Source organism: Microplitis mediator, chromosome 5, assembly GCF_029852145.1.
Source record: "Microplitis mediator isolate UGA2020A chromosome 5, iyMicMedi2.1, whole genome shotgun sequence".
NCBI classification, from domain to species: domain Eukaryota; kingdom Metazoa; phylum Arthropoda; class Insecta; order Hymenoptera; family Braconidae; genus Microplitis; species Microplitis mediator.
Window position 1 is genome coordinate 3,041,641 of NC_079973.1, and position 24,796 is coordinate 3,066,436.

Below are 24,796 nucleotides of genomic sequence, written 5' to 3' on the forward strand. Positions count from 1 at the left end.
GTTGTTTTTGCTACTGTGATAATGAAGATTCGGCTTATCAACAATTGATAACCAACGTGACAAATAATTATTGTCAAAAATTATATTTTATTTTATTTAATTAATTGTTAATTGATTTTTAAATTTAACTCTGATTAAGTCGTCATTTTAAATAATTTAATTATTTTTGACAGCTGTCAAAATTTAAATGAGCGCGCGTGTAACTGACAGGTGGGAATTTTTTAAATTTTTTAATAAATAAATAAAATGTAAGTAAAATAAAAATTTAGATAAACGTGAAATCCCTACGCGCATTTTTTTAAATTTCATTATTTCAAATTTTTAAATTCTTTCGTGTCTGCTACATTCACGGTCATGTGATGTAAGTTGACAGACAATCAATTTTCTGATTTTTTTTAACAAATCAATTGAAAAAAAAGAAAAAAAAAATATGCACATGTAGAAAATTCAAAAAACTATAGGTGCAATTTTTTCAAATATTTTTTTTTTATAATTTATTGTTTTGAGACAAAATTTAAAAATTAGACGTCGGCTAACTTCAGTGTCATTTTATTTATTTATTTAAAATTCAAAAATTGTCTGTCTGCTACATTCACACGTGAAACGAACTGTCAGATAAATAATGGAATGATTTGCAATAATTTTAAAAAACAATTTGTGTAAAAATGTTTAAAAAATACAGATGACAGGTAAGATTTATTAAATTACATAAAAATTTATAATTAAATTTTTTAAATGTCTAATTATTAATTAATCATTTATTTACTAGTTGGAGTTGAGGTTATGTCAGATAAAAAATTTTAATCAATGATGAGTTCGTCATATGTATCACGAGTGAACCAACTGGATGCTGGAAAATTAGACGATGAAATATTTCGTATATTTTCAACAAAAATCCATGAGTCTTCACAGCTATTTGCCCCAGGTGTCATTGAGAGATGGAGTCCGGAGATAAACGCCAGTCTGCGGACGATCATATGGGTGTGGACTTTGATTCGAGGTAAATCGACACTTGGACAGAAGTTATTAAATTTAACATACGCAGATTTAACAAAAAACAAGGCGGTGCTGCTGGTGCTGATGTCGGTGGTGCCTCATTACCTCGAAGAAAAATATTTAGATCCTAATAGATTAGTCAGCGCACGGACGAAACCGTTCGTTAAATACCTAGACGTCATGTCAACTGCAGTTAGTGCGCTGAGTTTTTCGAACCTGCTCATTTTTTTACACCGTGGAAGTCAGCCGTTCCTCAGAGAACGTCTGCTGGGAATCCGCAGCTGCAATGTTACCAGCCACGTGTTCCGTGATATTGGATACTCGTTCATGATAAGGGAACTACTGTGGCACGGTTTGATAAATATATTCAGCACCGGTTTGCCCATGATCAATTACCATTACATGCGACAACTATTCCGTAAATTATTCCCGAAATCTAAGGCTGTGATAAACGAAACCCCTAGCATGGACTTAAATACCCTCTGTCCCTATTGCAATCTTACTCCAGTGCTACCTCGACACGCTGGCTGCTGTCATCTTTACTGTTACTACTGTATGCAAGCGCACTTTACTGCTGCTGAGAGCTTTGATTGTCTTGCCTGTGGTGCTGAGTTACATCGTGACAATATGAAAGCTTATATTGTTTTACCTGATCATAAATAAATTTTTAAATAACACGACCCAGAAACAAAATGTCAATTATTATGCCTCTACCTCACCAAGTGATACGAGCATTGGAGATCTTCAATCATCAGATCCTTCTTACCGTAGGATGATTTTTATACTGATAATGTTGTTGAATTTGAATTATTTTGAAACAAGATATTTTTTTACGACTTAGAATTAATTAAAGGTAAGAGACCCAGTACCCGATCGGGGAACTAGTACCCGATCACTCATATATTTGAATATTTATATTTACTAAGTAGAGATATACAAATAGATGGAGTACTAACATTTACTTTATTTACAAATAAAATTAATGCAGTTTCATGATACCAGCATCGAAACTTAGTTTCAGTGTCTCTACGCAGTCGAAACAAAGCTAATTTCAGTCCAAGGCAATGAATATCAGCAAATGCGTAAATTCTGAATGCCTTCAGTCAGCGGGCACAGACAAACTTTAGTCCCGAGGGAACAAACAAAATATTTCTGCCCGCTGACTGAAGGCTTCCGTAATTTAAACTCTGATACTTGTCATTTAATAGTAATTTCATTTACGTAAATGACAGTTCTGACTGTGATTAAGTTTTATAAAAATTATTGTGAATAAATAGTATTTAGTTTCTGCTTAATTATAAATTGCAAATGACAATTTACGCTTACGCTAACAGTCTGTCTTAAATTAACTTGTATCTGACACTGAAATTTTAAGTCCCAATGCCGATAATCATAAAAAATCTAGTGGATCTCAGGATGAAAGACGATTTCAGTCTGCGGGTGGTCAGCCACCCGGATCTGAAATCGTTTTGTTTCATCCCTTGTCACAATTTACTATTTATAATAAAAATAGTGTAATTATCAAGTGTCCCAATAGCTGACCTGTCAGCCTATTGATGTTAATTTAAATAAATTAATGTTTTATTTATCTTGCGACTAATAATTTTTATTTAAATAAATAAACTGTATATATTTTTTTTTTTTTTTTTATTTAAAAAAGTATCAATTTTATTTTTCATGCATAGCCACAGTGATTGATTTAACATTTATAATTATTGTTAACAAATATTTACGTATTATTTTTTTTCTTATCAAAATAGTTTACATTTCCGTTTGAACGAAGAAAAAAAATTAATTTAATTACATGTTTTTTGTTTATTGCTCGTGTGCTTATCAAAATGATTAAGTGAATCTTTTTTAAATATCGTTATAGATTTAAATATTAATAACAATAATAAATATTATTAATACGTAAAAATAAAGCTGAAAAGATGGACATTTTTCGTTGTAAAATGGTCACGATCCTAAAAGAATGAGTCCGTGTTTACATAATCGAATGATTAATTTTATTTCGATTTAAATTTAAGTTTTTACGATCCTGCAACATTTTGCGATTGAAAAAAAAAATAATAAATTATTTTTAAAAATAAATATCAGACTGAATAAATATTTATATTTAAATGTTGAAAGATCTGTCACCTGGATTATTTAATTAAGATTCACTTGACCATTTTTTCCATTAACTTTTTTTTTTATTGAGAATAAATTTAGATTTTAATGGACAGTAGAAAAAAAGTTTAATTGAATTTGGCTGCTGTATAATTTCGGATTGACGAGCAATAACTCTAATTGTTTTTACAATCTCTGTGCATTAATTGTTTACTCAACTCTCAACTCGATTTTATTTTTAAATTCATAAGACATGCAAACAAAAAAAAAATATTCATATCAAAAGGAAAAAAAATGAATTATTATTTATATTTTTATTTATGAGTAAATGGTACGAGATGTCAGGGTGGTAACTGATGGTAAGAAACAATCATTAAAACGAGGGACTTATTTTTTTTTTTTTAAACGAACACAAGTATTTTTACTGTCGTTAAATTTATGAAAACTCAAATAAATTTATTCCGACAATTTTATTCATTTTTTTTTATACTTAATTATCATGAAAATGAAAACTAAATAATATTGTACGACTTTATTCTACTCGTTTAAATATTATTTATAATTAAATCATGGTAGTTAATTATTATAAATGAACACCGCAATAATTATCTTCAATTAATTGCTTTTAAAACTCTGTGTTTAGTCAAAAAACTATTAACGGTAAAAAAAAAAAAAAAAAAAAATTATTAATTTATATTTTAGTCAAGTGTAAGAGCGCTTGTGAGCAAAGCTCATTACCTAACGCATTAAAGTGGAGTAAACAAAAAAAAATGATAGTAATAAATAAATAATAATAATGTTTAAAATAATAATTTAGATTGAGAAAAATAACTTTATCGGTTCGCGAGTGCTAATGGCTCAAATAAAATCGTACCAATTCCCTTCCTCACTCATTGGGTATTAAAAAAAAAAAAAAAATTATCAAATTTTAATGATACTGGAGTTAACCGACGTCTAATAATTTTTGGATTTTTTTTAAACGATGAATTATGAAAAAAAAAATATTTGAAAAAATTCCACTTATAGTTTTTTCAATTTTCTACATGTGCATTTTTTTATTTTATTTTTTTTTTAATAATTTACCGTTTTTAAAAAAATCCAAAAATTATTAGACGTCGGTTTTTTTAAAGATACTGAAGTTAGCCGTCTAATAATTTTTGGATTTTTTTTTAACCACAAATTATGAAAAAAAAAATATTTGAAAAAATTGCACCTGTAGTTTTTTTGATTTCCTACATGTGCATATTTTTAATTTATTTTTATTTTCAATTGATTTGCCGAAAAAAAATCCAAAAATTGTTAACAGTCGGTTAACTTCAAGATCATAATTTTAATAGACTTTAGTTGACAATTATCGTACAGTGAGGGAAATTATAATTATAATTTTTATCGTATTAAATATTTTTTTTGACCTTCAATATTTTTTCATGCATAATAATCTAGTAATATTTAATTTAATCTTTTATTATTAATCATTAGCATGCAAATAACTAGATTCACTTAACGCAAATGCATTCAGCGGCCTCTAAAATTCAATTAATAATTAATAATAATAATAATAATAATAAATAAGCTATCGTTAAACAAAATAAAACTCGAAAATCTCAACAATTAAAATTTTCTACAAAGCCGGGAGCTTTGGTAAAGTATAAATAAATTTATTAACGAGTATAAATATAAATAAATTAGGTATTAAATATATAAATCGATGAGTTTTCGAGCTTAGTCGAAATTAATTATTTATTTCGCTAATACAAATAGACGCTGGATGCATTTGATTAAGTGAAAATAATATAAATATGTAAATAAATTGATTTTTGTGTAACGCTTTACGTGCAGCTACGATCGATCGATTTACAGATACTCGAGAAATAATATTTTACACGAGTTCCGTACATGAAACGCTCATTATCGTCATCATTAAATCATCACAGACAAATTTAAAACGATTGGCATTCATAATATCTTACAACTCCAATCGTTTAATATACAATAGTATATATTTAAAGAGTTTTAAACTCAAGTTATATCGCGTATCTGTTATAATTTACAAAACGAATCGAAAAAAAATTGATAATTTATTCCTCGTGCTTAAATTCACACGTGATCGCCCGCAATTACGCGTCCAAACACAAGGAACGCTAGTTGATTTGCTAACTACTTACATTACAATTATAAATATATATATATTAATATATATATATATGTATATGTATATCTATACACAGAAAAAAAGGATTTTCTTGGTGCAAGAAATTTTTTCTCTAAAAAAATTTTAGCTTTAATTCATAGTGCGAAAATTTTCTAAGGCCAAGTAAAAAATTTTCGCGCCAAAAAATCCTTTTTTTTTGTGTATTTATATAAAATAAAATTAATTTAATCGATTAATAATAATTATAATTATAATAACGAATTTTCCTATCTCGCTTACGAGGGAGAGATCCTGCGAGCGCGAAAAAAATAAATATGAAAAAAAAAAAAAAAAAAAAAAAGTAATATACGTGATCAACTTGTTCCGGTACACAAACATAAACTCTAGCCTTTTTCCCCGGGCTCTTAAAATATTGAATGCAACGTACAATCTCACTAAATATATATCCCGCGGTAAAAACGCCGCTCCCTCGTGTTGCTTTTATTTTTTTCTCCTCTTTTTTTAAAAAAATATTTTTCTCAACATTTACTACCTCGATTATTATCTCGTTTGACTTAGAGAAAGAGGAAGCAAGCGTGTCCTCGTTACCACTTGCCCTCGACGGTAGTTGTACTGGATATTCCGGTGCTGGATGTACTTGTCAAAGAAGATTTTCGCTCAGCCCCGGGTGCAACGCTTCCAGAGAATGGCATAGAACGTTTCTTTAACTCTGTAACAATGTCGAATCCCTCCATATTATTATACTGTTGTTAATATTATTTATGTTAACTCAAAATACAGTAATTAGTTTTTATGAATACCAGGTATTGAGGTCAGTAAAGCAGTAAGTCAGTACATACCGGCAATGAGAAGCAAAATTTTACGTCTAGCACCCCAAGCTGTGATTCCAATCTCATACAAATCTTTCTCAGTCAACGAACGAAACGTCGTCATGTCTACTTCGTGAGACATCAAAAGACCTGATGTTTAAAAATAAAAAAAAAATAAACAAAAGCAATGAAATTGTGATAAGTAAATTAGATACAAAAGCATTGTTATTGTTTTTTAAAAGCAATGAAGTCATGAGATTGTAATTAAAGATATATAATTTAATAACAAACTTACGTATATATTTTTCAAGCCCAACACTAGTGAGCATACTGGCAACGTCGGTGTGTTGTCCCGTGATAACTTTCTCAAGTCGTGATCCGGGCGTGTGATCAACGTAAGAAGAAGTCATACCCAGCATACCCTTATCTTGAGCAGAATCGACTTTGAAGTCCATCGACGGCGCATAAGCTAACGGTGTCTTGGGATCATCCCAGAGATCAGAAGGATCGATGGGTTTAGAGTGAACCGTTGAGTCTAGTGATGTTACCGTAGCGGAAGGCATCGTCTGACTTAAACCGTAACCCGACCACGTAGACGTGGGTACTCGATACTCGTTTGACTTTGGAAGACTTTGCATAGCCTTAAATGCCATAATTTTCTTCTGGTCGTAATCGTAACCCGAGTACTGGCGACTCGATGCACGATCGCTCGGGAGGTCACTCAGTCCGAAATCAGACAGGACTCCGGAGATGTCCATGCTCGAGGTATCGGACAATCCGATCGGGGATGGCGATATGTTTCGCGGGCTGGCTGATGGACTCGATAAAGTACTCGAGGCGCTGCTGTATGAAAAATAATCACCGAGAAGTCCTTGTCCGTGGCGATGAATGTTCGCAGGCTGTGGCGGGTTAAGGAGGTTGCTGTGCATCGCATGACGTGTAGCGGCCAGAAGTTGGACGTTCGGGTGATTAATTCCGTACGAGGAGTTTAACATTCCCGAGTAAATCGATGAAGCGGATCCGCCCCAGTGCGATGACATACTCATCGATCCCATTGACGTTGGAGATAACGACAACGGTGACACGCTGTAGGGTGACGTACTCTGCGAATTCAATGACGAGATACCTGCTGAACTATCCAGTCTCGTGCGCATGTTAGCTGATACTGTACCGGCAGTGTTTCCCAGGAATACATTTGTGGCATTGGGTATATGATAAGTATCTGGAATAGTCGCATGAAGTCTTGGCTCTTTCAAATTAAGTATCTGTCTTCTGGCTTCATAAATACGGGATGCATTTTTTTCAACTCCTTTTATAATAACCGACAGAGCGCTTTGCTTGGGCTTGTGACGGACGCTGATAAAGACATCAAGAGTTTGCATCAACTGTGATATCGTCTCGGTGTCGAAAGTCGGCGTTGCGTCTTCAGGAAAGTCGAACATTACAACTAGAGGCAGCGATCCGATTAATTGCTGACGTGCCAAGTAAACATTATCAATACCACCGGTTATTATAACGTTGCTTTTTTTTAAACTCGGTATGTTTGGATCACCAGCATCCGGGAACATTATTTGGGTCGATGTACGCTGCATTATTAATTTCAAATTTCCATTTTGTTTTCCCAGCACTACGCTGTGGTGTTGCGGTGAAATTTCCATAGACATTTGCACTGGAATTTGATTCTATAAAAAAAAAAATAATTTTATTTATAATCAATTTAAAAAACATGTTTATAAGAATTAAAATACTGCAATAATGAGGAAATGGAATTTAAATGATAAATATATTATTATTTTTTTACGATCCCCGTCAACCCTGTGTAAGTAAAAGTCGTATATGTGCAAGTGTTTATACAATAATGCTTATCATTTATTATTATTTTTCCTCACTGACATGAGCACGTGATATCAAGGTTGTTTTTTAATAGATACAATTAAGATATTCTTTCTCTTATCACAGATGTTTACAGCTAAAAAATTTAAGCGTGAATTTAATTTATCCGAACGTGTCAGTCGTAAAAATAACAACAATAGTAATAACTTATGAATTTATGACGTGTGTGTATGGCTTACCGCTAAATTTTTACACATGTAGTTAATTAGACAGGTCGTGGCCTCTTTGACTTGATGGACCTCCCACTCGCAACCTTTTACAACAACAAGAGTCGCGTGTAGCTTCGGACGAGTGCGGAACATAACTTGTACATTGTACTGCTCTTGAATTTTAACAATACAAGGACTCGTTGAATCGGGGACGGTTTGCATTGATCCCATTATTGGCAACTCGAAGGAAAATATCAATGGCGTTAAATTCTGTAATCAAAAATTTAATTATCAATTTATAAAATTATTTTAAAATCGGGAGTGAATTCGAATTTTATTTAAATCTGAATCCACTCCACCATTCAGAGTTTCGGAGTTTTTACAAAAAATTACTGCAAATACGGAGTAAATAGGGAGCTTGTCTTTTTAGCGGAGTAATATGGGAGTTCTAGATTTTTTCTTAATCCGCATTCACTCCCGTTCGGAGTTTTAATATTAAAATGAACTCCTCTTCGGAGTAAAGGGAAAATTTGTCTTTTCAGTAGAGTGAGTTCGGAGTGAACTGGATTTTATTTAAATCCGAATTCACTCCGTGGCTCAGAGTTTCGGAGTTTTTACAAAAAAATTACTCCACATACGGAGTAAATAGGGAGTCTTTTTGACGAAGTGATTTCGGAGTAATTACAGATTTTATTTAAATCCAAATTTACCCCGCCACTCGGAGTTTTGGAGTTTTTACAAAAAATGACTCCGATTACGGAGTAAATCGGGAGTTTGTTTTTTCAGAGGAGTGATTTCGGAGTCTAGATTTTATTTAAATCCGCATTCACTCCCATTCAGAATTTTAATATTAAAATAAATTTCCCTTCAAAGTAAATTTTACTCCGAGGGGATTAAATACATAAACAGTCCGCTCTGTATTCACTCCGGATTAAAACCGTTAATTCTTAACAGAATAACTTAGTAGGTAATTGAGCCGTTGAATAAATAAATAAATAAAAAATAGTTAAATAAATAAATTACCCTGATTCGCGCACGAGCTTTCTCAACTCCTTCCATGTCTCCTGCAATTGACACTTGATTGCTCTTCTCCTGGTGATTACTACGATTGCTGTCGGGAAAGTGGATATGACAGCCGGTCTCTTCCATTACACGCTTTATCGTTAGACCGCCCTTTCCAATTATATGAGAATGATCCGTATAACTCACATCGAGCTTCATCGTAACTCGCAGTCCCTGCTGTAATAACACAAATATATGTTTTGTTCTTAAATATTCAAATATCAACTTTTTGTATGCTAATTAACCAGTTAGTTAATTTAAGTTCATGTTAAATATTTAACATTTAAGTTTAATTGATTTTAAATTAAATCAAATAGCTTTTGAACTATGAAATAATATTTTAAAACCATTACATGCTTCCGATATTTATTTTAGAGGTCATACTGTTATTATTATTATTTTTTAATGTATTGCCATACTAACTGTTACCGTACGTCGTTTAAAAAAAAATTATCGGGAATTAATGACACAAATTTTCGCGTTAAAAAAATAAATTACAAATAATATATATTTGTTAAACAATAAGAGGAAAATTTATTACTTAATTATTTATTTTATTAAATAAATCATCAGGTTTTAAATAATTATATTTAATCAATATGTAGACTTAATGGAGATATTTATTAATACCTGATAAAAAATATTTACTGTGAATAATTTAAACGTAAGATATTTTAAATAAATATTTTTATGAGTTATTTTGATATCTGTTTTTTTAATTCAGGCTCAAGTTGTCTAATAATTTTTTATATTTTTTTTTTTATTCATCTAGATCAAAATCCATTGAAAATAATTTTTTATAAAATTAAGTAATAAAATTTAAAAATAAAAATTTTATGTATAAAATTTTTGCAGAAAATTAAAATTTTTTTTATTAATTTAAGATCGAATTTAATGAAAATTAATTTTAGTTTTTAATAAAATTAAGTAATAAAATTTGTAAATAAAAATTTCATGTACGGAATTTAAAAATAAAAATTTTATGTATAAAATTTTTTAAAATTTTGAATTTTTTTTTATAGATCAAGATCGAATTCAATGAAAATGAATTTTTGTTAAATAAAATTGAGTAATAAAATTTTATGTACAGAATTTAAAAATAAAAATTGAATGAATAAAATAAAAAAAAAACTTACTCGTGTATCCAATATCTGCATTATTTTTTCTTTGGCAGTACAAATATCTTCATCACGACCAATGACCTTTATATGCGGATCTAAAAATAAATAATTAATTATTTATTCAAATTCTTCAAATAATTTCCATACCCATTTATTTATAATAAATAATTTATTTAAAACCACGCAGGCTAAATATATAACACGACATATATTTATGTACATTAATATAATTGGACATAAAAGTTTAAAAACTTCCGTCAATCATTGAGTTATTATTTAACGCTAATGATTATCGTATCGATATGAAAAAGAAGGAGGGTCGAGTGCGTGGAAATTACCAGAAGGTCGCGGGCATGCGAGGACGATTGCGACTTTTGGTTTCTAAGTGTGTACAGTGGAATGAGTGTGATGAAACCTGAATAGAAGCTAGAACAACGAGCCGACGAGAATAAACAAGCTATGGAAATTTACACAACATCTTCTTAAATTTTTAAATTAATATCTCATTTAATTATTTTTCGTAACACTTGTATCCAATACCATTAATCCAACTGGCAAGTCATTGTCGTCATGTCAATATATATAATGTTTTAATGGTAATCAAGTATTTCATAGGCCCTAATAATATGAGGAACGATAATGAATCACCTAAAAAATTCCGTAGCCTGTCTAAAATTTCCACCTTGTCGGTTATTGCCGTCACGTCACACTGACAAGTCTGCTAATAATTTATATATCTTTTAATTTAATAATCATCACAATTTTTTTTATGTCAAAATTTATGATAATAAACCAGCCGATTAAATATCAAATAATTAAAAAAATTCCCTGACCTCGTAGCAATTTAAATGAACGAAACAAAATCAAATGATAGATAATTAATTGTATTACGTTAAAAACGATACGCCAGTCACGTAAGATTATAAATTGACGTAACTTACAACACGAATACGATATACTTGTGCTCCCGCGTGACTTATATCAATTAATATTGATAATTTATTTTATATATTACAGTGTAATTAAGACAGTTAATTTTTTTTTTTATATTAATTAAAATAATAAACTAATGAGCTGACCTTTTTTGGATTTCGCGCCGATTTTCAATCTCGCTGGCCAGGAAATCATAGTGTTCGTTTGATCCATAATCTATTTAAAAAATAAAAAGTTATTATTTAATTTAAATATTCAAATATTTAAATATTTAGTGTTTAGTAGGTGAGTTAACACAAGCAGAGCGAAAGCGATCAGTTAAAAAAATAAATAATTATATAAAATAATAAAACGTTACTCTAACTAGCATTTGAAACTGATAGCACAGCAGTTCAATGTATAAATTAAGCTGACGTAAGAAGAATAAGCATACAAGATACTTTTAAATGTGCAAACAAATATGTAAAAGGTCATTACCACAGTCATGATGGACTTATTGCTGGTTATTCTTTCAATAAAATTCAAACTAAAAAATACACATTTATTATTTTAAACTTTTAAACCAACATTTATATATTTAATGACTAATTAACTGTCATTTCTCCTGCTCTGATTGTCAATGTCTTTGACGAAAAACCGGTGAAAGCCAGACGCTGATCTATTTGTCACTTTCACCATTCGTTTCACCTTAATTTACTATCTTTATACAAATAATTAAATGCACTTAGTAATTGCATTTGGATAATTATTAAATACTCTAAAAAATAAATAACTCGACTTATTTATTTATATATTTACAAAACCCCTAAGTCCTCTTGGTAAAATAATTTAAATTGTTATTTTAAAATAATAAAACCTATACTCGGTTAACAAGTTTGAGATAATAATAGTTATGTACACCGCGTCGCGACGACATTACTCGCGAGACAGAATGACTTACTGACTGACTGACTAATTCGAGATAATGTAACGGGCACTTGGTCGCTTGCTAGGTCGACCTCCCACTCGACAATTCCCCTACTCGTATCTTTAAGTAAACTTGCTCTCGTCTCTTTAGTTTCTTCCTCATACAACAAATTAATATCACTAATTTATTTAGTTTTTTTTTACTATAACATTATTTATCACTTGTCAAAATTACAAGCTTGTCATTGAGCGTAATTAAAATAATTGATATATATATGTATATATACATATTTATACATCTATTTATAGATGTATATTTAATACTTAATATAAAAATCTAGTAATTTCAGTACTCAGTGTTTACTTAAAATATTTACGTGAAAAAAAAATTGTTTTCCTCAAAATGAATTTCGTTATTTTAAATTATACTCTCGCTCTGCTTATTGTACGTAAAATTAATATTATTGTCATCAATAATAAATGAGTAATGACTCATTCAATGTGCGTTACAAGTATATATGTATTGAATATATACAGTTATGTATGACAATAATGAGTGAATATTTTAATGACTGAAAGAATTATGACAATGAAAATTTATTACCTTCTCGAAGAAAACATCAGCACGTTCGAGTGTTTCATCTTCGCCTGAAAATAATCCATTAAATTTGTTTTAAATATAAATTACTTGTTAATGATAATGGTAATTAAGTCAGGTACTAAGGAGATTAAGATGGGTAAAGTGATAAATAAAATACGGTACCAATAAGCATTTGTTCGAGTTTACGGCGATCAACACGGAACCGCTCACGTTTAAGATCCTCGATATTTGTCACGCCAAGAAGACGTGCGACCTCCAAGATGTCTTCGTTAAAATCAAATCCTTGGTACTCCGATGCCGTGGTCGTTGTGGTCGCCTCCGATGTCTCCGACATCGTTTCCATAGGACGGTTTTCTTCTACAGGTCCTAGAGTATCAGGCTTCATTTTGATACTTTTGCAATCTGGAATTTCAAAAATTTAAATTTATTTTTTTATATTTTAGTTTAAATTCATATATTTATAATTTATTACTAATAAATGAATGAACTAATTGTTACAGTATATATTTATTTGAGTAATTTATTATATAAACTATGAGTTGAATTGAAAATTTCAAGGTCAAGCTCGAGAAAATATGACGCCATTAATTTTTTTTAAACTTATTAATGAGAAAAAACAATGTTTATAAATTAAACTTTGATTGTTTATTAATTTTATCGTTTAATTTAAATATTTTAAATAAGAATATGTAATTTAGAGAAAATTATAACGATAAATATGAAGACAGAGACGAAGACAAAGAAAAATTAAGTGAGCACGAGGCAAGTTAACAGAATTTAATAAAAATTAAATCATCACTAACTTTTAATTTGAACATTAAACATATTTACGATAAAATAAATAAAAAATATGAAGAAATGGGTAAAAAATTTATGATAAATTGACTGGAGGTTCTAAGAAAAAACTTACCGATTCGCAGTACGTGTTTTTAGTGATGTAATTTTTAACTTATACTCAAATACTAAAAACGCGCGAGAAAAATTTGTATCCTCACCGGTCTTACTGCCACTGCAAGTGTGCCGACGACGAGCGGACTAATGAGAATGAGCTACCGGCAATGCGCTTCGCAGGTTCACTAGATCATTTACCTATAGATATATATGTATACATATATTTGTCTATAGTAAATAATTTTTGGGAGTAGGATGAGATGTGAGGGAGTGGGGAGAGACGGCGAATGAAGCAAAGAAAGAAAATGAAATAAAGAAAAAAAAGTTACTTACTATATATATATATATATATATATGAGTGACATTATATTTAAAAAAATGTACATTTAACATCAATCTCTCGATCTGCTTTGGGCTCTGTTTTGTTGCACGTGCGAGTGTTACTTGTGATGAAAAAAAAACTTTGTTTACTGTTTTGTTGAATCGAGCCACGAGCACGTGTCATTCAGTGACGTAATTACTTTTAAAATAACCCGGGTCAGTATTTTTTTTTCTAAATGAATTATTTTTGAAAATTATACTGTGAGTTATTTAAATTTTAAATTGATAAAATTAATTTGTAATTGATGACAGTTTAAATAAATTTAAATTTAAATATTTTTTGGAGTTAATTTTTTTGCAATGAATTAATTGGAGCTCAGTTTAATAATTAAGTGAATTAATTTAAAATTATTAGAGACGAAAATAATTAATTATTTTATGTAAGGAAGTGAAGTAGAAATTTTTGATACGGCACTGAGGCGGCAAACATTTAAATTTATTGTGGATTTGAATATTAAATTTTTAATTATTTTAGAAATTTTTAAACGATCCTGAAGTTAGCAGACAATAAAAATTTTTTGATTTTTTTTGAACAATTAAATTTGAAAAAAAAAAAAAAAAAAAAACTAAAAATATGCACATGTGGAAAATTAAAAAGACTACAAGTGCAATTTTTTTAAATATTTTTTTTTTTCATAATTTATCGTTTTTTAAAAAATCCAAAAATTATTAGACGTCGGCTAATTTCAGTATCATATTTTTAATTTAATAAATTATTTTTATTAGTGAAAATAATTTAAAATTTAAATATAAAACATAAATAAAATAATTTGTAAAATATGTAATGACATAATTATGACAATTAATTTTTTAAATGTGTTCGAAGATACTTTTATCCCACTATTACAATTTTTTTTTTTTTTAATACATTTTCATTTATTCAAATAAAGTATTAAATGTCAAAAAATGGAGTAGTGGCCACAAATGGCACTTCTACCTTATTTTACGGTATGAAAACACCTTCTGTTCTGACTTGATTTTGCGAAATTTTTTTACTCAGAATCAATGAAATTTAAAAGAATCGATTCTTGAAAGTGATTAATGGATTCTGAGAATCGAAATTTATAAAAAAAAATCGGAATCGAGATCGATTCTTCATCTTAAGTTTCCATCCCTAATTCCTATGTAGAACGGTAACTATTACTATGTTACATAGAAACGAGGATTTTTTAGCGTCAAGAGTCACCGGGCAGAGTAATCACCCCCATTCTACGATTCTACATAGTAACGGTGGCTATGCTAGCATTACTAGCATAGGACTGATTACCATTCTACATTGACGAGAGACTCTCAGTATCTCCAGGTACATATATACAGTCGTCATACTGCCATTGCGATGGATTTCGTTATAAAAATTGTGAAATCATTTACCCCGAAACTTGTAAGTTATTTATTTATTTATTTATTTATTTATTAACATGAGTACCGGAAACTGAAGAACTACGTGGGTTACTACAAATATTTGAAATGGCTGCAAATACAAGATGAAAAGATGTTCACGGAATTGTATAGACTAGGTGACGAAAATGTTGAAGTGATGAACCAGATGACAGAGGAAAACATGGCCATATCGATGTTACAAATCATTAAAATTGAAGATACATTAGAATACTTGGCTTCCAGAATTTTTAACAAATGATTTAATAGACTCTATTCGGTTGACATTAATGTTTCTCTCTCTACGATAATAAAATCATATGGTAGAGTTAAGAAAATATTTATTTAAAGGACAACTAAACTATTTTGTAGTGCCAACAAATCCAAATATTAGAGCAAAATATTATTATATTAACTCTAATAAATATTAATTAGACACAAAAAAATATATTCATTTAGAATAAATAAATATATTTGTTCGAAGTTAATAAATATATATTTGAACCTAATGATTATTGACTTAAAAGTTATGGTGTTAGGCAGGAGCAGCGGGAGTAGTTCGGTGCTCGCCACTAGATCGCGCCCACCATTTGTGGTGTCCCTGGTAAGATACTTATTTCAGAGTTTTTATATTCCGAGCTGGAAACATGTATGAGACGAGTTATCCGTTCAAAATTTTTGATAGTAATATTGGGGTATACTGTATTACACTATGACATTAATGTTTAATAATGATATTTTTCCTGAACAATTTTTGTCACAGTACGAAAAAAAGTACTTGTGAAGGAAATAAATAATAATAAAAGTATAGATTGTCAAATATAAATATCAATAATTATTTATTATTTTTTTTTAATCATCCACAAATATTACTAGTAAGATAGTCAATTATAAATAATAAAACATACGGAGTACTTTCTCAGTTTAATAAGACAGTTCTATAAAATCCTTGTGTAAAAATATTTTTTTTTTGTATTGTCAATTTAGTTCGACCGATTCCCTCAATCCTCAGTCGATGTATATTTTTTCAGGAATATATATAAATCATGTAACCTTGCTATTGCAAAGTGTAAATATTTTAGTCTGAGTATTTTCATAACTAACTTGAGGAAGTGATTAGCAACAAATTTAATAATTCGCATGGCCTGTAAAAAAAATCGTATTTATTAAAAAAAAAATTTTATTAATTCTTCTTGTTGGTAGAAGAAAGCCATCGGATTCCGGCACAGTTTCTTCGTTGCTTTGGGTGTAATTGATGGCCTGTCAACAAAAAAAAATTTCGCAATTAAATTTGCAAAAATTTCTTAAAGCCATTGCTTATAATAATCTAAACATGGAAATATAATGCGGCAGCACCAATGAGTGCGTGAGTCTTTAAACTTAAATAATTTTTAGAAAAATTTTACCCAAGTCTGGGTCTGAATTTCAAGGCTTGGAATGCAAACTGCATGCAGTAATTTTGGATCATAAAATATTTGAAATTTATTTTTTACCAGGGTAAGATTTGGGGAAGAAAAACCGCTAATTTTGAAGTTTGAAATTATGGTAATTAGAAGTAAGCAGATTTAGATGTAAAATATCAGAAATTTTTTTTAATATTTTCTTTTGTCTGAACAAAAATTTTAATGCCCGCAAATTTTCCCTGAATTTTCAACTAGTAATTAATTAATTTAATGGCGGGCTAAATTATGACGTTTGAAAAATACTAATTATTTATGATTTTATGTTTATAGAATTTTCAAATTTATATATGGGGCATTCCACGCCAAATCGACCACTTTTGACCCCGACCCCTTTCGATTTGGCTGAAAATTTTTTTTCCTTTTATACCCGATTAAAATCATTTTTCAGAAAATTTTCAAATTTTTTTACCCAACCCAAAAAAAGTTATGAGTTTTTCAAAAATAAGGCTTTTATTTTATCAAATAGCTATAACTTCTTCAAGAATTGACTAATCGGGACGTTTTTTTTTTCAAAATTTTTGTCATTGAATGTACTTTAAAAAAAAAAATACAAAAAAATTTTATGATGATAAACTCTATGAAATTTTCAGTTTTTTTGAAAAAAACCGTGATTTTCTTAAAGTACGTCATGTTTTATTTTTTTTTTTATTTTCTCAAAAAAAACTTCATTTAATGCTGCAATTTTTCCCGCCAATCCTAGAGTGGGCCGACTATTCCTTCTATTTTTTTTTATCAATTGAAAAAAAAATTTTTGCCCAGTTGGGCTTATTTTGGAGGATTACCACTATCAATGAATTTTTTCGTCTCAATTCTTCAAAGCCGGATGTCATCTATAAATCCTCAAAAATTTCCAGACTGATGTTTAGCAAAATAAGCCCAACTGGGCAAAAATTTTTTTTTCAATTGATAAAAAAAAATAGAAGGAATAGTCGGCCCACTCTAGGATTGGCGGGAAAAATTGCAGCATTAAATGAAGTTTTTTTTGAGAAAATAAAAAAAAAAAAAAAACATGACGTACTTTAAGAAAATCACGGTTTTTTTCAAAAAAACTGAAAATTTCATAGAGTTTATCATCATAAAATTTTTTTGTATTTTTTTTTTTAAAGTACATTCAATGACAAAAATTTTGAAAAAAAAAAACGTCCCGATTAGTCAATTCTTGAAGAAGTTATAGCTATTTGATAAAATAAAAGCCTTATTTTTGAAAAACTCATAAGTTTTTTTGGGTTGGGTAAAAAAATTTGAAAATTTTCTGAAAAATGATTTTAATCGGGTATAAAAGGAAAAAAAATTTTCAGCCAAATCGAAAGGGGTCGGGGTCAAAAGTGGTCGATTTGGCGTGGAATGCCCCATATAAAACCTAAGAAAAAAAAAATTCGAATAATTTGAAATTTTAAGCATCAGATTTTTTAAATGAAAAAAAGTTTCCCGCCTTTTGTGAGCGCACATCCTACGACCTCTTCCGTAAGGGTATAAAATGAGTGTGAGTGTAGCAGACATCAGGTAAATTCAAAATTATAAATAAATAGAGTAAATAATTAATAAAATAATATTTATAAAAAATACATTTATTAATTTTTAAATGTTTTAAATGCGTATTTTTTTTTAATTTTATTTTATTAATTATTTACTCTATTTACTAATAATTTTAAATTTTTCTGATGTCTACTACATTCACACTCATTTTACGAAAGCTTGTGATGATCCTGAAATCAGCCGAACTATTGTACAGTCTACATATATAGTCGTCACGCTGCCATTAAGATGGACGCCATTTTACTAAATGTGAAATCATTAACTGAGAAGTTTGTAAGTTATAAATCAATTATTAAATTTATTAATTTTATATTAATTAGGCAAACATAATAAGTAATAATTAATTTTTCTACAGATCAAAAGCGATTGCATGTGCAATCCAAATTATTTTCGCTATAAAGAAGGTGCAAAACTTTGCTTATGTGAGAATGAGTACAGGAAATTGAAGAACTACGTGGGTTACTGCAAATATTTGGAACATCAGGACTCAATCCATCATTACGTTTTTGATGAACTAAATATAAAAGCAGAAGGAAAATATATTTTATCAATCATCGACACTACGGAAGCGCAAAGAGGGGTCGCGATGTTCATGATTACTGAAATTGAAAAAAAACTTGAATACTTAAATGCCAGAAAAATCGTAACTAATTCATCGTACACAGAGATTCATGATAAAGTCAAATTATTAAAAAAGGCATATCCAGAAGCAGTTGCACTTTCAACACAATTACGTGAAATCAAAAATAAACTGCCAGATTTTGATGTTAGGTGTTTTCGTTTGAGCTGTAATATAGCGGAACACACCTCGTTCACCAGAAATGAGGAAACTTATAAAAATATACGAAAATTAAAAGAGTCAAATTAGTTAAATATCTAAAAAAAAACTTTATTATTATTATTTTTTTAAATGATACACAAATATGAGTAATAAGTTGTGAAATAAAGTAATAAAACACTAATTATTACTAAAACATGCGGAGTAATGTGGTATATAATTGCTCAACATATCGTTTGTTGGCTGTCTTTGATTGTTAACTTCGCCGTAATTACAATTAAATTATCGATGGTTAATCGATAATATTCCATAGGTTTCAGATTTGCTCGAATATTTTTTATAAAATTCGTAATTAACAATTGCAATCAAACGTAAAATAATTTTTATTACTGGACATATTACCGCCAATAAGCCAGCAGTTGTTGCAAATATTGTGCATTTTAGCGGATCGATTGCTTGTTGGAAAGCTCCAAATGTTAATATTGTGTAAACTAATAATATTGTGTAAAGTTCCAAATAATAACGATGCCTTTGACTCGATAAAAAAAAAATAATTAGTAATAGTAATGGCATTGGTCTAGAACTTGGGTTCCACTTAAATAATTACACAGAAAAAAAGGATTTCTTGACACAAAAAATTTTTTCCCAGCCCAAGAAATTTTTTGCATTATGAATTGAAAACAGAAATTTTCTTACGGCGAGAATGAATTTTTTCAGAGCAAGAAAAAACTTTTTGAGTCAATAAATTTTTTCTCGTCCCAAGAAAATTTTTGTATTCAATTTAAAATACAAAAAAATTCTTGCGCCCAGAAATTCTTTTTTTCTGTGTAGTAATAAATTGTAAATTATAATTTACTTGATTTCAAATAATCAGTCAGTCCAACGACAGCAATAATTGCTGCGTAAAATAATTCTCCAATGATATTTTAAGTATTCATTTTTATTTTTTAATTCAATGCATGAATTACTGATGACTTTTTTTTTATGACTTTCCAACAAGGATTCGACACGTAGGATTCGGTTAATAATTAATTATGAAGAATGCAAACAAACTTTATTAATTATTGTGTAGGCGGGAAAATTTGAATCATATTTTTATTTTTTAATAGATTAAATAACTTGATTACAATTGTTTTTTTTTATTTATCCAAATATATTTAGTACATTGCGATTGATAATAATAATTACAAATGTGAGCTATTTATTTATAAAAATAATATCAGCGTGAATGTAGCAGACATCAGACAAATTTAAAATTATAAATAAATAGAGTAAAAAATTACGACGCGAATAAGTGTACAGAAATAGGTGGGATAGAATAAGGGATAAGCGTGCGGCACGATAACGTGTCACAGGGTAGGATATTCCGAACACAGGTTTTTTTCTGTATCTTTAAACACTACGAAAAAATTAATAAATTAACATTTTTTAAAAATGCGCATTTAAAAAACTTTGAAATTAATAAGTGCATTTTTTTAAATATTTTTTTTTTTTTTTCAATTATTTACTCCATTTATTTATAATTTAAAATTTGTCTGATGCCTGGTAAAAATAATAATAATATTTTTATAAAATTCTAATAACCATATGAGACATTATTTTAAGAGGATACAAAAAAATTTTTTTTTTTAATGCAGAACTAGTGTGCATCTTGATCTGCGCATGCGCGAGAAACAAATTTCCAAGAAAGCACCCAGCACCCAAAGCTGTTGTACTTTTGCGCATGGGCATTGGTAATTACTAATTAAAAAATTAATTTAAAATAGAAAAACTATCGGACAATTAATAAAAAAAATTAATCTATCGAATTAAAAAAAAAACCAATCGATTAGCGAGAGTGTGTGCCAACAAGAATAAAAATTTGTTTAATTTTTTATAAATAAACAATTATCGGACAAATAAATAATTATATCGGACATTGGACGGACAATTTAATTGTTTATAACAAAATTTTCAAAAATTAATTTTGAAGTGCTAAAAAATTGCACTTACAGTTTTTTAAATTTTCTACATGTGGATATTTTCGGTTGTTTTTTTTCTTGTAAGCAATTTGTTTAAAAAAAATTTGAAAATATTTAATTGTCTGGTAACTTCAGAATCATAAACTTGTGGCGCGCACTAGCGGAATGCGCGGAAAGTTTAAATCCTGCGCAGGTGTCAAAATGTCTGTAGCGGTAATTATTTATTAAAATCCGAGTAATTAGTGTAATTACTGACCTAATGAAGTGACTAATTAAATTTTTTTAAATAATATTTCTCTATAAAAAGTATCATATGTTTTTTTTATTTATCAGAGATCGATAATCGATCTCAGTATTTTTAATACAAAAATTCATAACCTATTTTTTGAATACTGAGTTTTAATAATCAAACAGATAATATATTTTTTAATAAAAAATGCTGCAAGTACTGCGAGAGCGTTCGCAGAAACGTAAAAAATTGTTGGCACAAGCGGTAAATATTTTTTTTTTTAAATTTACTTCTCTTGAATGATCTGTTTATTTTTTTTTTACTTTAGCTAGGAGTCGCGAATGTGGATGAGCTGCGGCAAGCCCTGGGTACAGACGTCGATGGAATCCAAAAAAAAAAAACCAAAGTTCGGGTCATCAAGTCAGAGGATGACAAAAGTAAAGATCAGAAAGACAATATCGTAGCGACAGATGAAATAGTCTACAAGGATTCGTCAACATTTTTAAAAGTATGCTCCAAGATTTCCTGGTTAAATCACCATGTGTATGTTTTCCTACATAGAGAAAAAAAATTTCTAGTATCACAAATTAAAACAAAATTATTAAATTTATGATTACAGGGAACCCAGTCATCAAATCCTCACAATGATTACTGTCAGCATTTTATTGACACCGGACAGCGTCCGCAGAATTTTATCCGCGATGTCGGGCTGGCTGACAGATTCGAGGAGTATCCGAAACTCCGTGAGTTAATAAAACTCAAGGATGACTTAATATCGGAGACAGCAACTCCGCCGATGTATTTGAAGACGAATTTATCAACTTACAATCTCAAAGAACTTAATTGCAAGTTCGATGTTATTTTAATAGAGCCTCCATTGGAAGAATATCAGCGGACATGCGGTGCTACAAATGTAGAGCTTTGGAACTGGGATCAAATAATGGAACTAGACATTGGAGAGGTCGCAGCTAATCGCAGTTTTGTATTTCTCTGGTGCGGAAGCAGCGACGGTCTTGATATGGGACGTTTCTGTCTTCGCAAATGGGGCTTCCGTCGTTGTGAAGACATCTGTTGGATCCGTACCAACATAAATAACCCGGGTCACAGTAAAAATCTTGACAGCAAAGCTGTGCTTCAGAGAACTAAGGAGCATTGTTTGATGGGAATAAAAGGAACTGTTCGTAGATCAACTGACGGTGACTTTATTCACGCCAATGTTGATATTGATCTGATTATTTCTGAAGAACCTGAGTACGGTTCTATTGAGAAACCTGTGGAAATATTTCACATCATCGAGCATTTCTGTCTCGGAAGAAGACGGTAATTATTTGTCTTCGTCTTTGTAATTTAATATGACAGATATATTTTATTAATATATTTTTTTTAATTGGATATGTAGGCTGCATTTGTTCGGCAGAGACAGCACGATACGCCCAGGATGGTTGACAGTCGGTCCGGAGTTGACCAACACAAATTTCAACGCCGACTTGTACAGTGGCTACTTCGCTTCCGGGCAAACTACGACTGGTTGCACAGAAAGAATTGAGGCTTTGAGACCTAAATCTCCGCCGCCGAAGGGTAAAGTTGCGGGACGAGGTCGTGGGGCCTTCAATCGTGGCGGTCGTGGAAGAGGAAGATAAATTTTACATTAATTATTAACTTGATAAATTTTTATAAATAATTTAGAATAAATGACGACTACTTGAGCATTTTTTTTATAAATTAACTTGGGATAAATATTATAATTTAATTGTATAAAATAATGTAAAATTTTAGATAATTATAATTTTTTAATTCCTGATAATAATTTGAGTTTTTATCAGATGTCATTTTTTTAGAGACTTACCTTCCACTCCAGCTGTCAGAAGAAATTTTTATGACTAAAATTGATACTTAAGATTAAGTTGAATTAAAACTAATGAATTGTTAAAGTTTTACATTAACGGCAGAGAATGTACAGGAAATTGACCGGTTGCGAGGATCAAGAAGCGGATAAGAATTCGTATATTAACTCTGGCGCTTACGCGGTTGAAGAAATCATTGAAGATAAAAATTATGGCAACGCTTTCAATTCTGACGGCTTCCTAAGAGTCGTGGGTAGAAACTGGTCGTGAACATGGAGTCCTATAAAAAAAATCCATGAGGAATTGCATGGGAACCATAAGAATCCATATAAAAAGTATGGATTCATGTAAGAATCCGTAGGAATTAATATAAGAGTGTATGGATTTATATAAGAATCTATATGGTATCTAGGCTGGATTTCCATATAGATTTTTTTTTATAGGAAGAGTACAGGCTATAGATCGACTGGATTCCCATATAGGAAATCCACATCGGAATTTAGGCTGGATTCCCATGTAGGAAATCCACATCGGAATTTAGGCTGGATTCTCATATAGGAAATCCACATCGGAATCTAGGCTGGATTTCCATGTGGATTTTTTTTTATAGGGAGAGTACAGACCATAGATCGACTGGATTCCCATGTAGGAAGCCCACATCGGAATCTAGGCTGATTCCCATGTAGTAAATCCACATCGGAATCTTGGCTGGATTCCCATATGGATTTTTTTTATAGGGAGAGTACAGACCATAGATCGACTGGATTCCCATGTAGGAAACCCACATCGGAATCTAGGCTGGATTCCCATATGGATTTTTTTTATAGGAAGAGTACAGGCCATAGATCGTCTGTCGTAATTATCAATAATTACGGTGTAGGTTTTTTAAAAAAAATCTTAAACTAAATATTAATATCTAATGTTGTAAAAACTTAAATAATTAACTTCTAATTAATAAGTAATTTGATTATAATTATTTTTTCAATATAAAATATATACATAATTATACCTTCAGAAATAATAACTTTATTGCATATGAAAAGTTAATAATAATAAAAAATCGGATAAATTAGTTATATATGTCGGATTTTGTTTTTTAACGCGAATCAGTTTTTTAACGCGCGCTTAAATTATTTAAAGGTAAATATTATTATTTATTACTATAAATAAAGTAATGAAAAATTTTAATTAATAATAATTATTGATCATTACTCGGTTAATAATTAATAATATAATTAATATATTTACACTTTGGAATTTTAATAAAATAGTCCACTAATTAATTATTTCTTTTTTTCTTATAATTATCGTACATAAATATTAATAATAAATTGTGAGAAGAAGTAATAAAAAACTTTGTATTTTAAAAATATTGTTATTGTAATAGTGGATTGTTAATTATAATTAATTATCAATAAAATATACGGAGTAATGTGCTATATAATTGCTCATTATAGTTTTTTTGAGCAGCAAGCATTGCTTTTCTTCAATTGTTTACTTTCACTGTATTTACACTTAAACTATTTGAGATCAAATTAATTGTTTGTACTCTCTAGGTTTAATAAGACATGATTGTTATTTTTTTTCTTTTTTTTTTTCAAAATT

General features: G+C 29.5%; 3 protein-coding genes across 8 annotated transcripts; 2 read left to right on the forward strand and 1 right to left on the reverse strand.

Annotated features, from left to right (window-relative positions):
* Positions 1-108: 108 nt before the first annotated feature.
* LOC130668232 (peroxisome biogenesis factor 2) lies at positions 109-2,628 on the forward strand. The gene is made up of 2 exons (XM_057470411.1): positions 109-689; positions 770-2,628. The coding sequence occupies exon 2, from the start codon at positions 808-810 to the stop codon at positions 1,657-1,659; it is 852 nt and encodes a 283-aa protein (XP_057326394.1). The 5' UTR covers positions 109-689; positions 770-807; the 3' UTR covers positions 1,660-2,628.
* A 102-nt stretch (positions 2,629-2,730) lies between these two features.
* Positions 2,731-13,800, reverse strand: LOC130668229 (protein bicaudal C homolog 1-B). Of its 4 annotated transcripts, none has more exons than XM_057470404.1 (10): positions 13,642-13,800; positions 12,894-13,133; positions 12,735-12,778; positions 11,371-11,440; positions 10,307-10,386; positions 9,132-9,347; positions 8,139-8,378; positions 6,362-7,748; positions 6,097-6,216; positions 2,731-5,966 (listed from the first exon to the last, which is right to left on the reverse strand). In XM_057470404.1, the coding sequence occupies exons 2-10, from the start codon at positions 13,114-13,116 to the stop codon at positions 5,842-5,844; spliced, it is 2,505 nt and encodes an 834-aa protein (XP_057326387.1). In that variant the 5' UTR covers positions 13,117-13,133; positions 13,642-13,800; the 3' UTR covers positions 2,731-5,841. The 4 variants fall into 4 exon arrangements, with proteins under 4 accessions (XP_057326387.1, XP_057326388.1, XP_057326389.1 ...); XM_057470405.1 differs by having other exon boundaries at positions 13,695-13,762; XM_057470406.1 differs by lacking the exon at positions 6,097-6,216.
* A 4,522-nt stretch (positions 13,801-18,322) lies between these two features.
* On the forward strand, positions 18,323-23,147 carry LOC130668291 (N6-adenosine-methyltransferase non-catalytic subunit). 3 transcript variants are annotated; one of them, XM_057470514.1, is made up of 6 exons: positions 18,323-18,346; positions 18,538-18,652; positions 18,735-20,890; positions 21,676-21,890; positions 21,967-22,667; positions 22,747-23,147. In XM_057470514.1, the coding sequence occupies exons 4-6, from the start codon at positions 21,858-21,860 to the stop codon at positions 22,985-22,987; spliced, it is 975 nt and encodes a 324-aa protein (XP_057326497.1). In that variant the 5' UTR covers positions 18,323-18,346; positions 18,538-18,652; positions 18,735-20,890; positions 21,676-21,857; the 3' UTR covers positions 22,988-23,147. The 3 variants fall into 3 exon arrangements, with proteins under 3 accessions (XP_057326497.1, XP_057326496.1, XP_057326495.1); XM_057470513.1 differs by lacking the exon at positions 18,323-18,346 and having other exon boundaries at positions 18,444-18,652; XM_057470512.1 differs by lacking the exons at positions 18,323-18,346; positions 18,538-18,652; positions 18,735-20,890 and adding an exon at positions 20,903-21,611 and having other exon boundaries at positions 21,676-21,855.
* Positions 23,148-24,796: the final 1,649 nt, after the last annotated feature.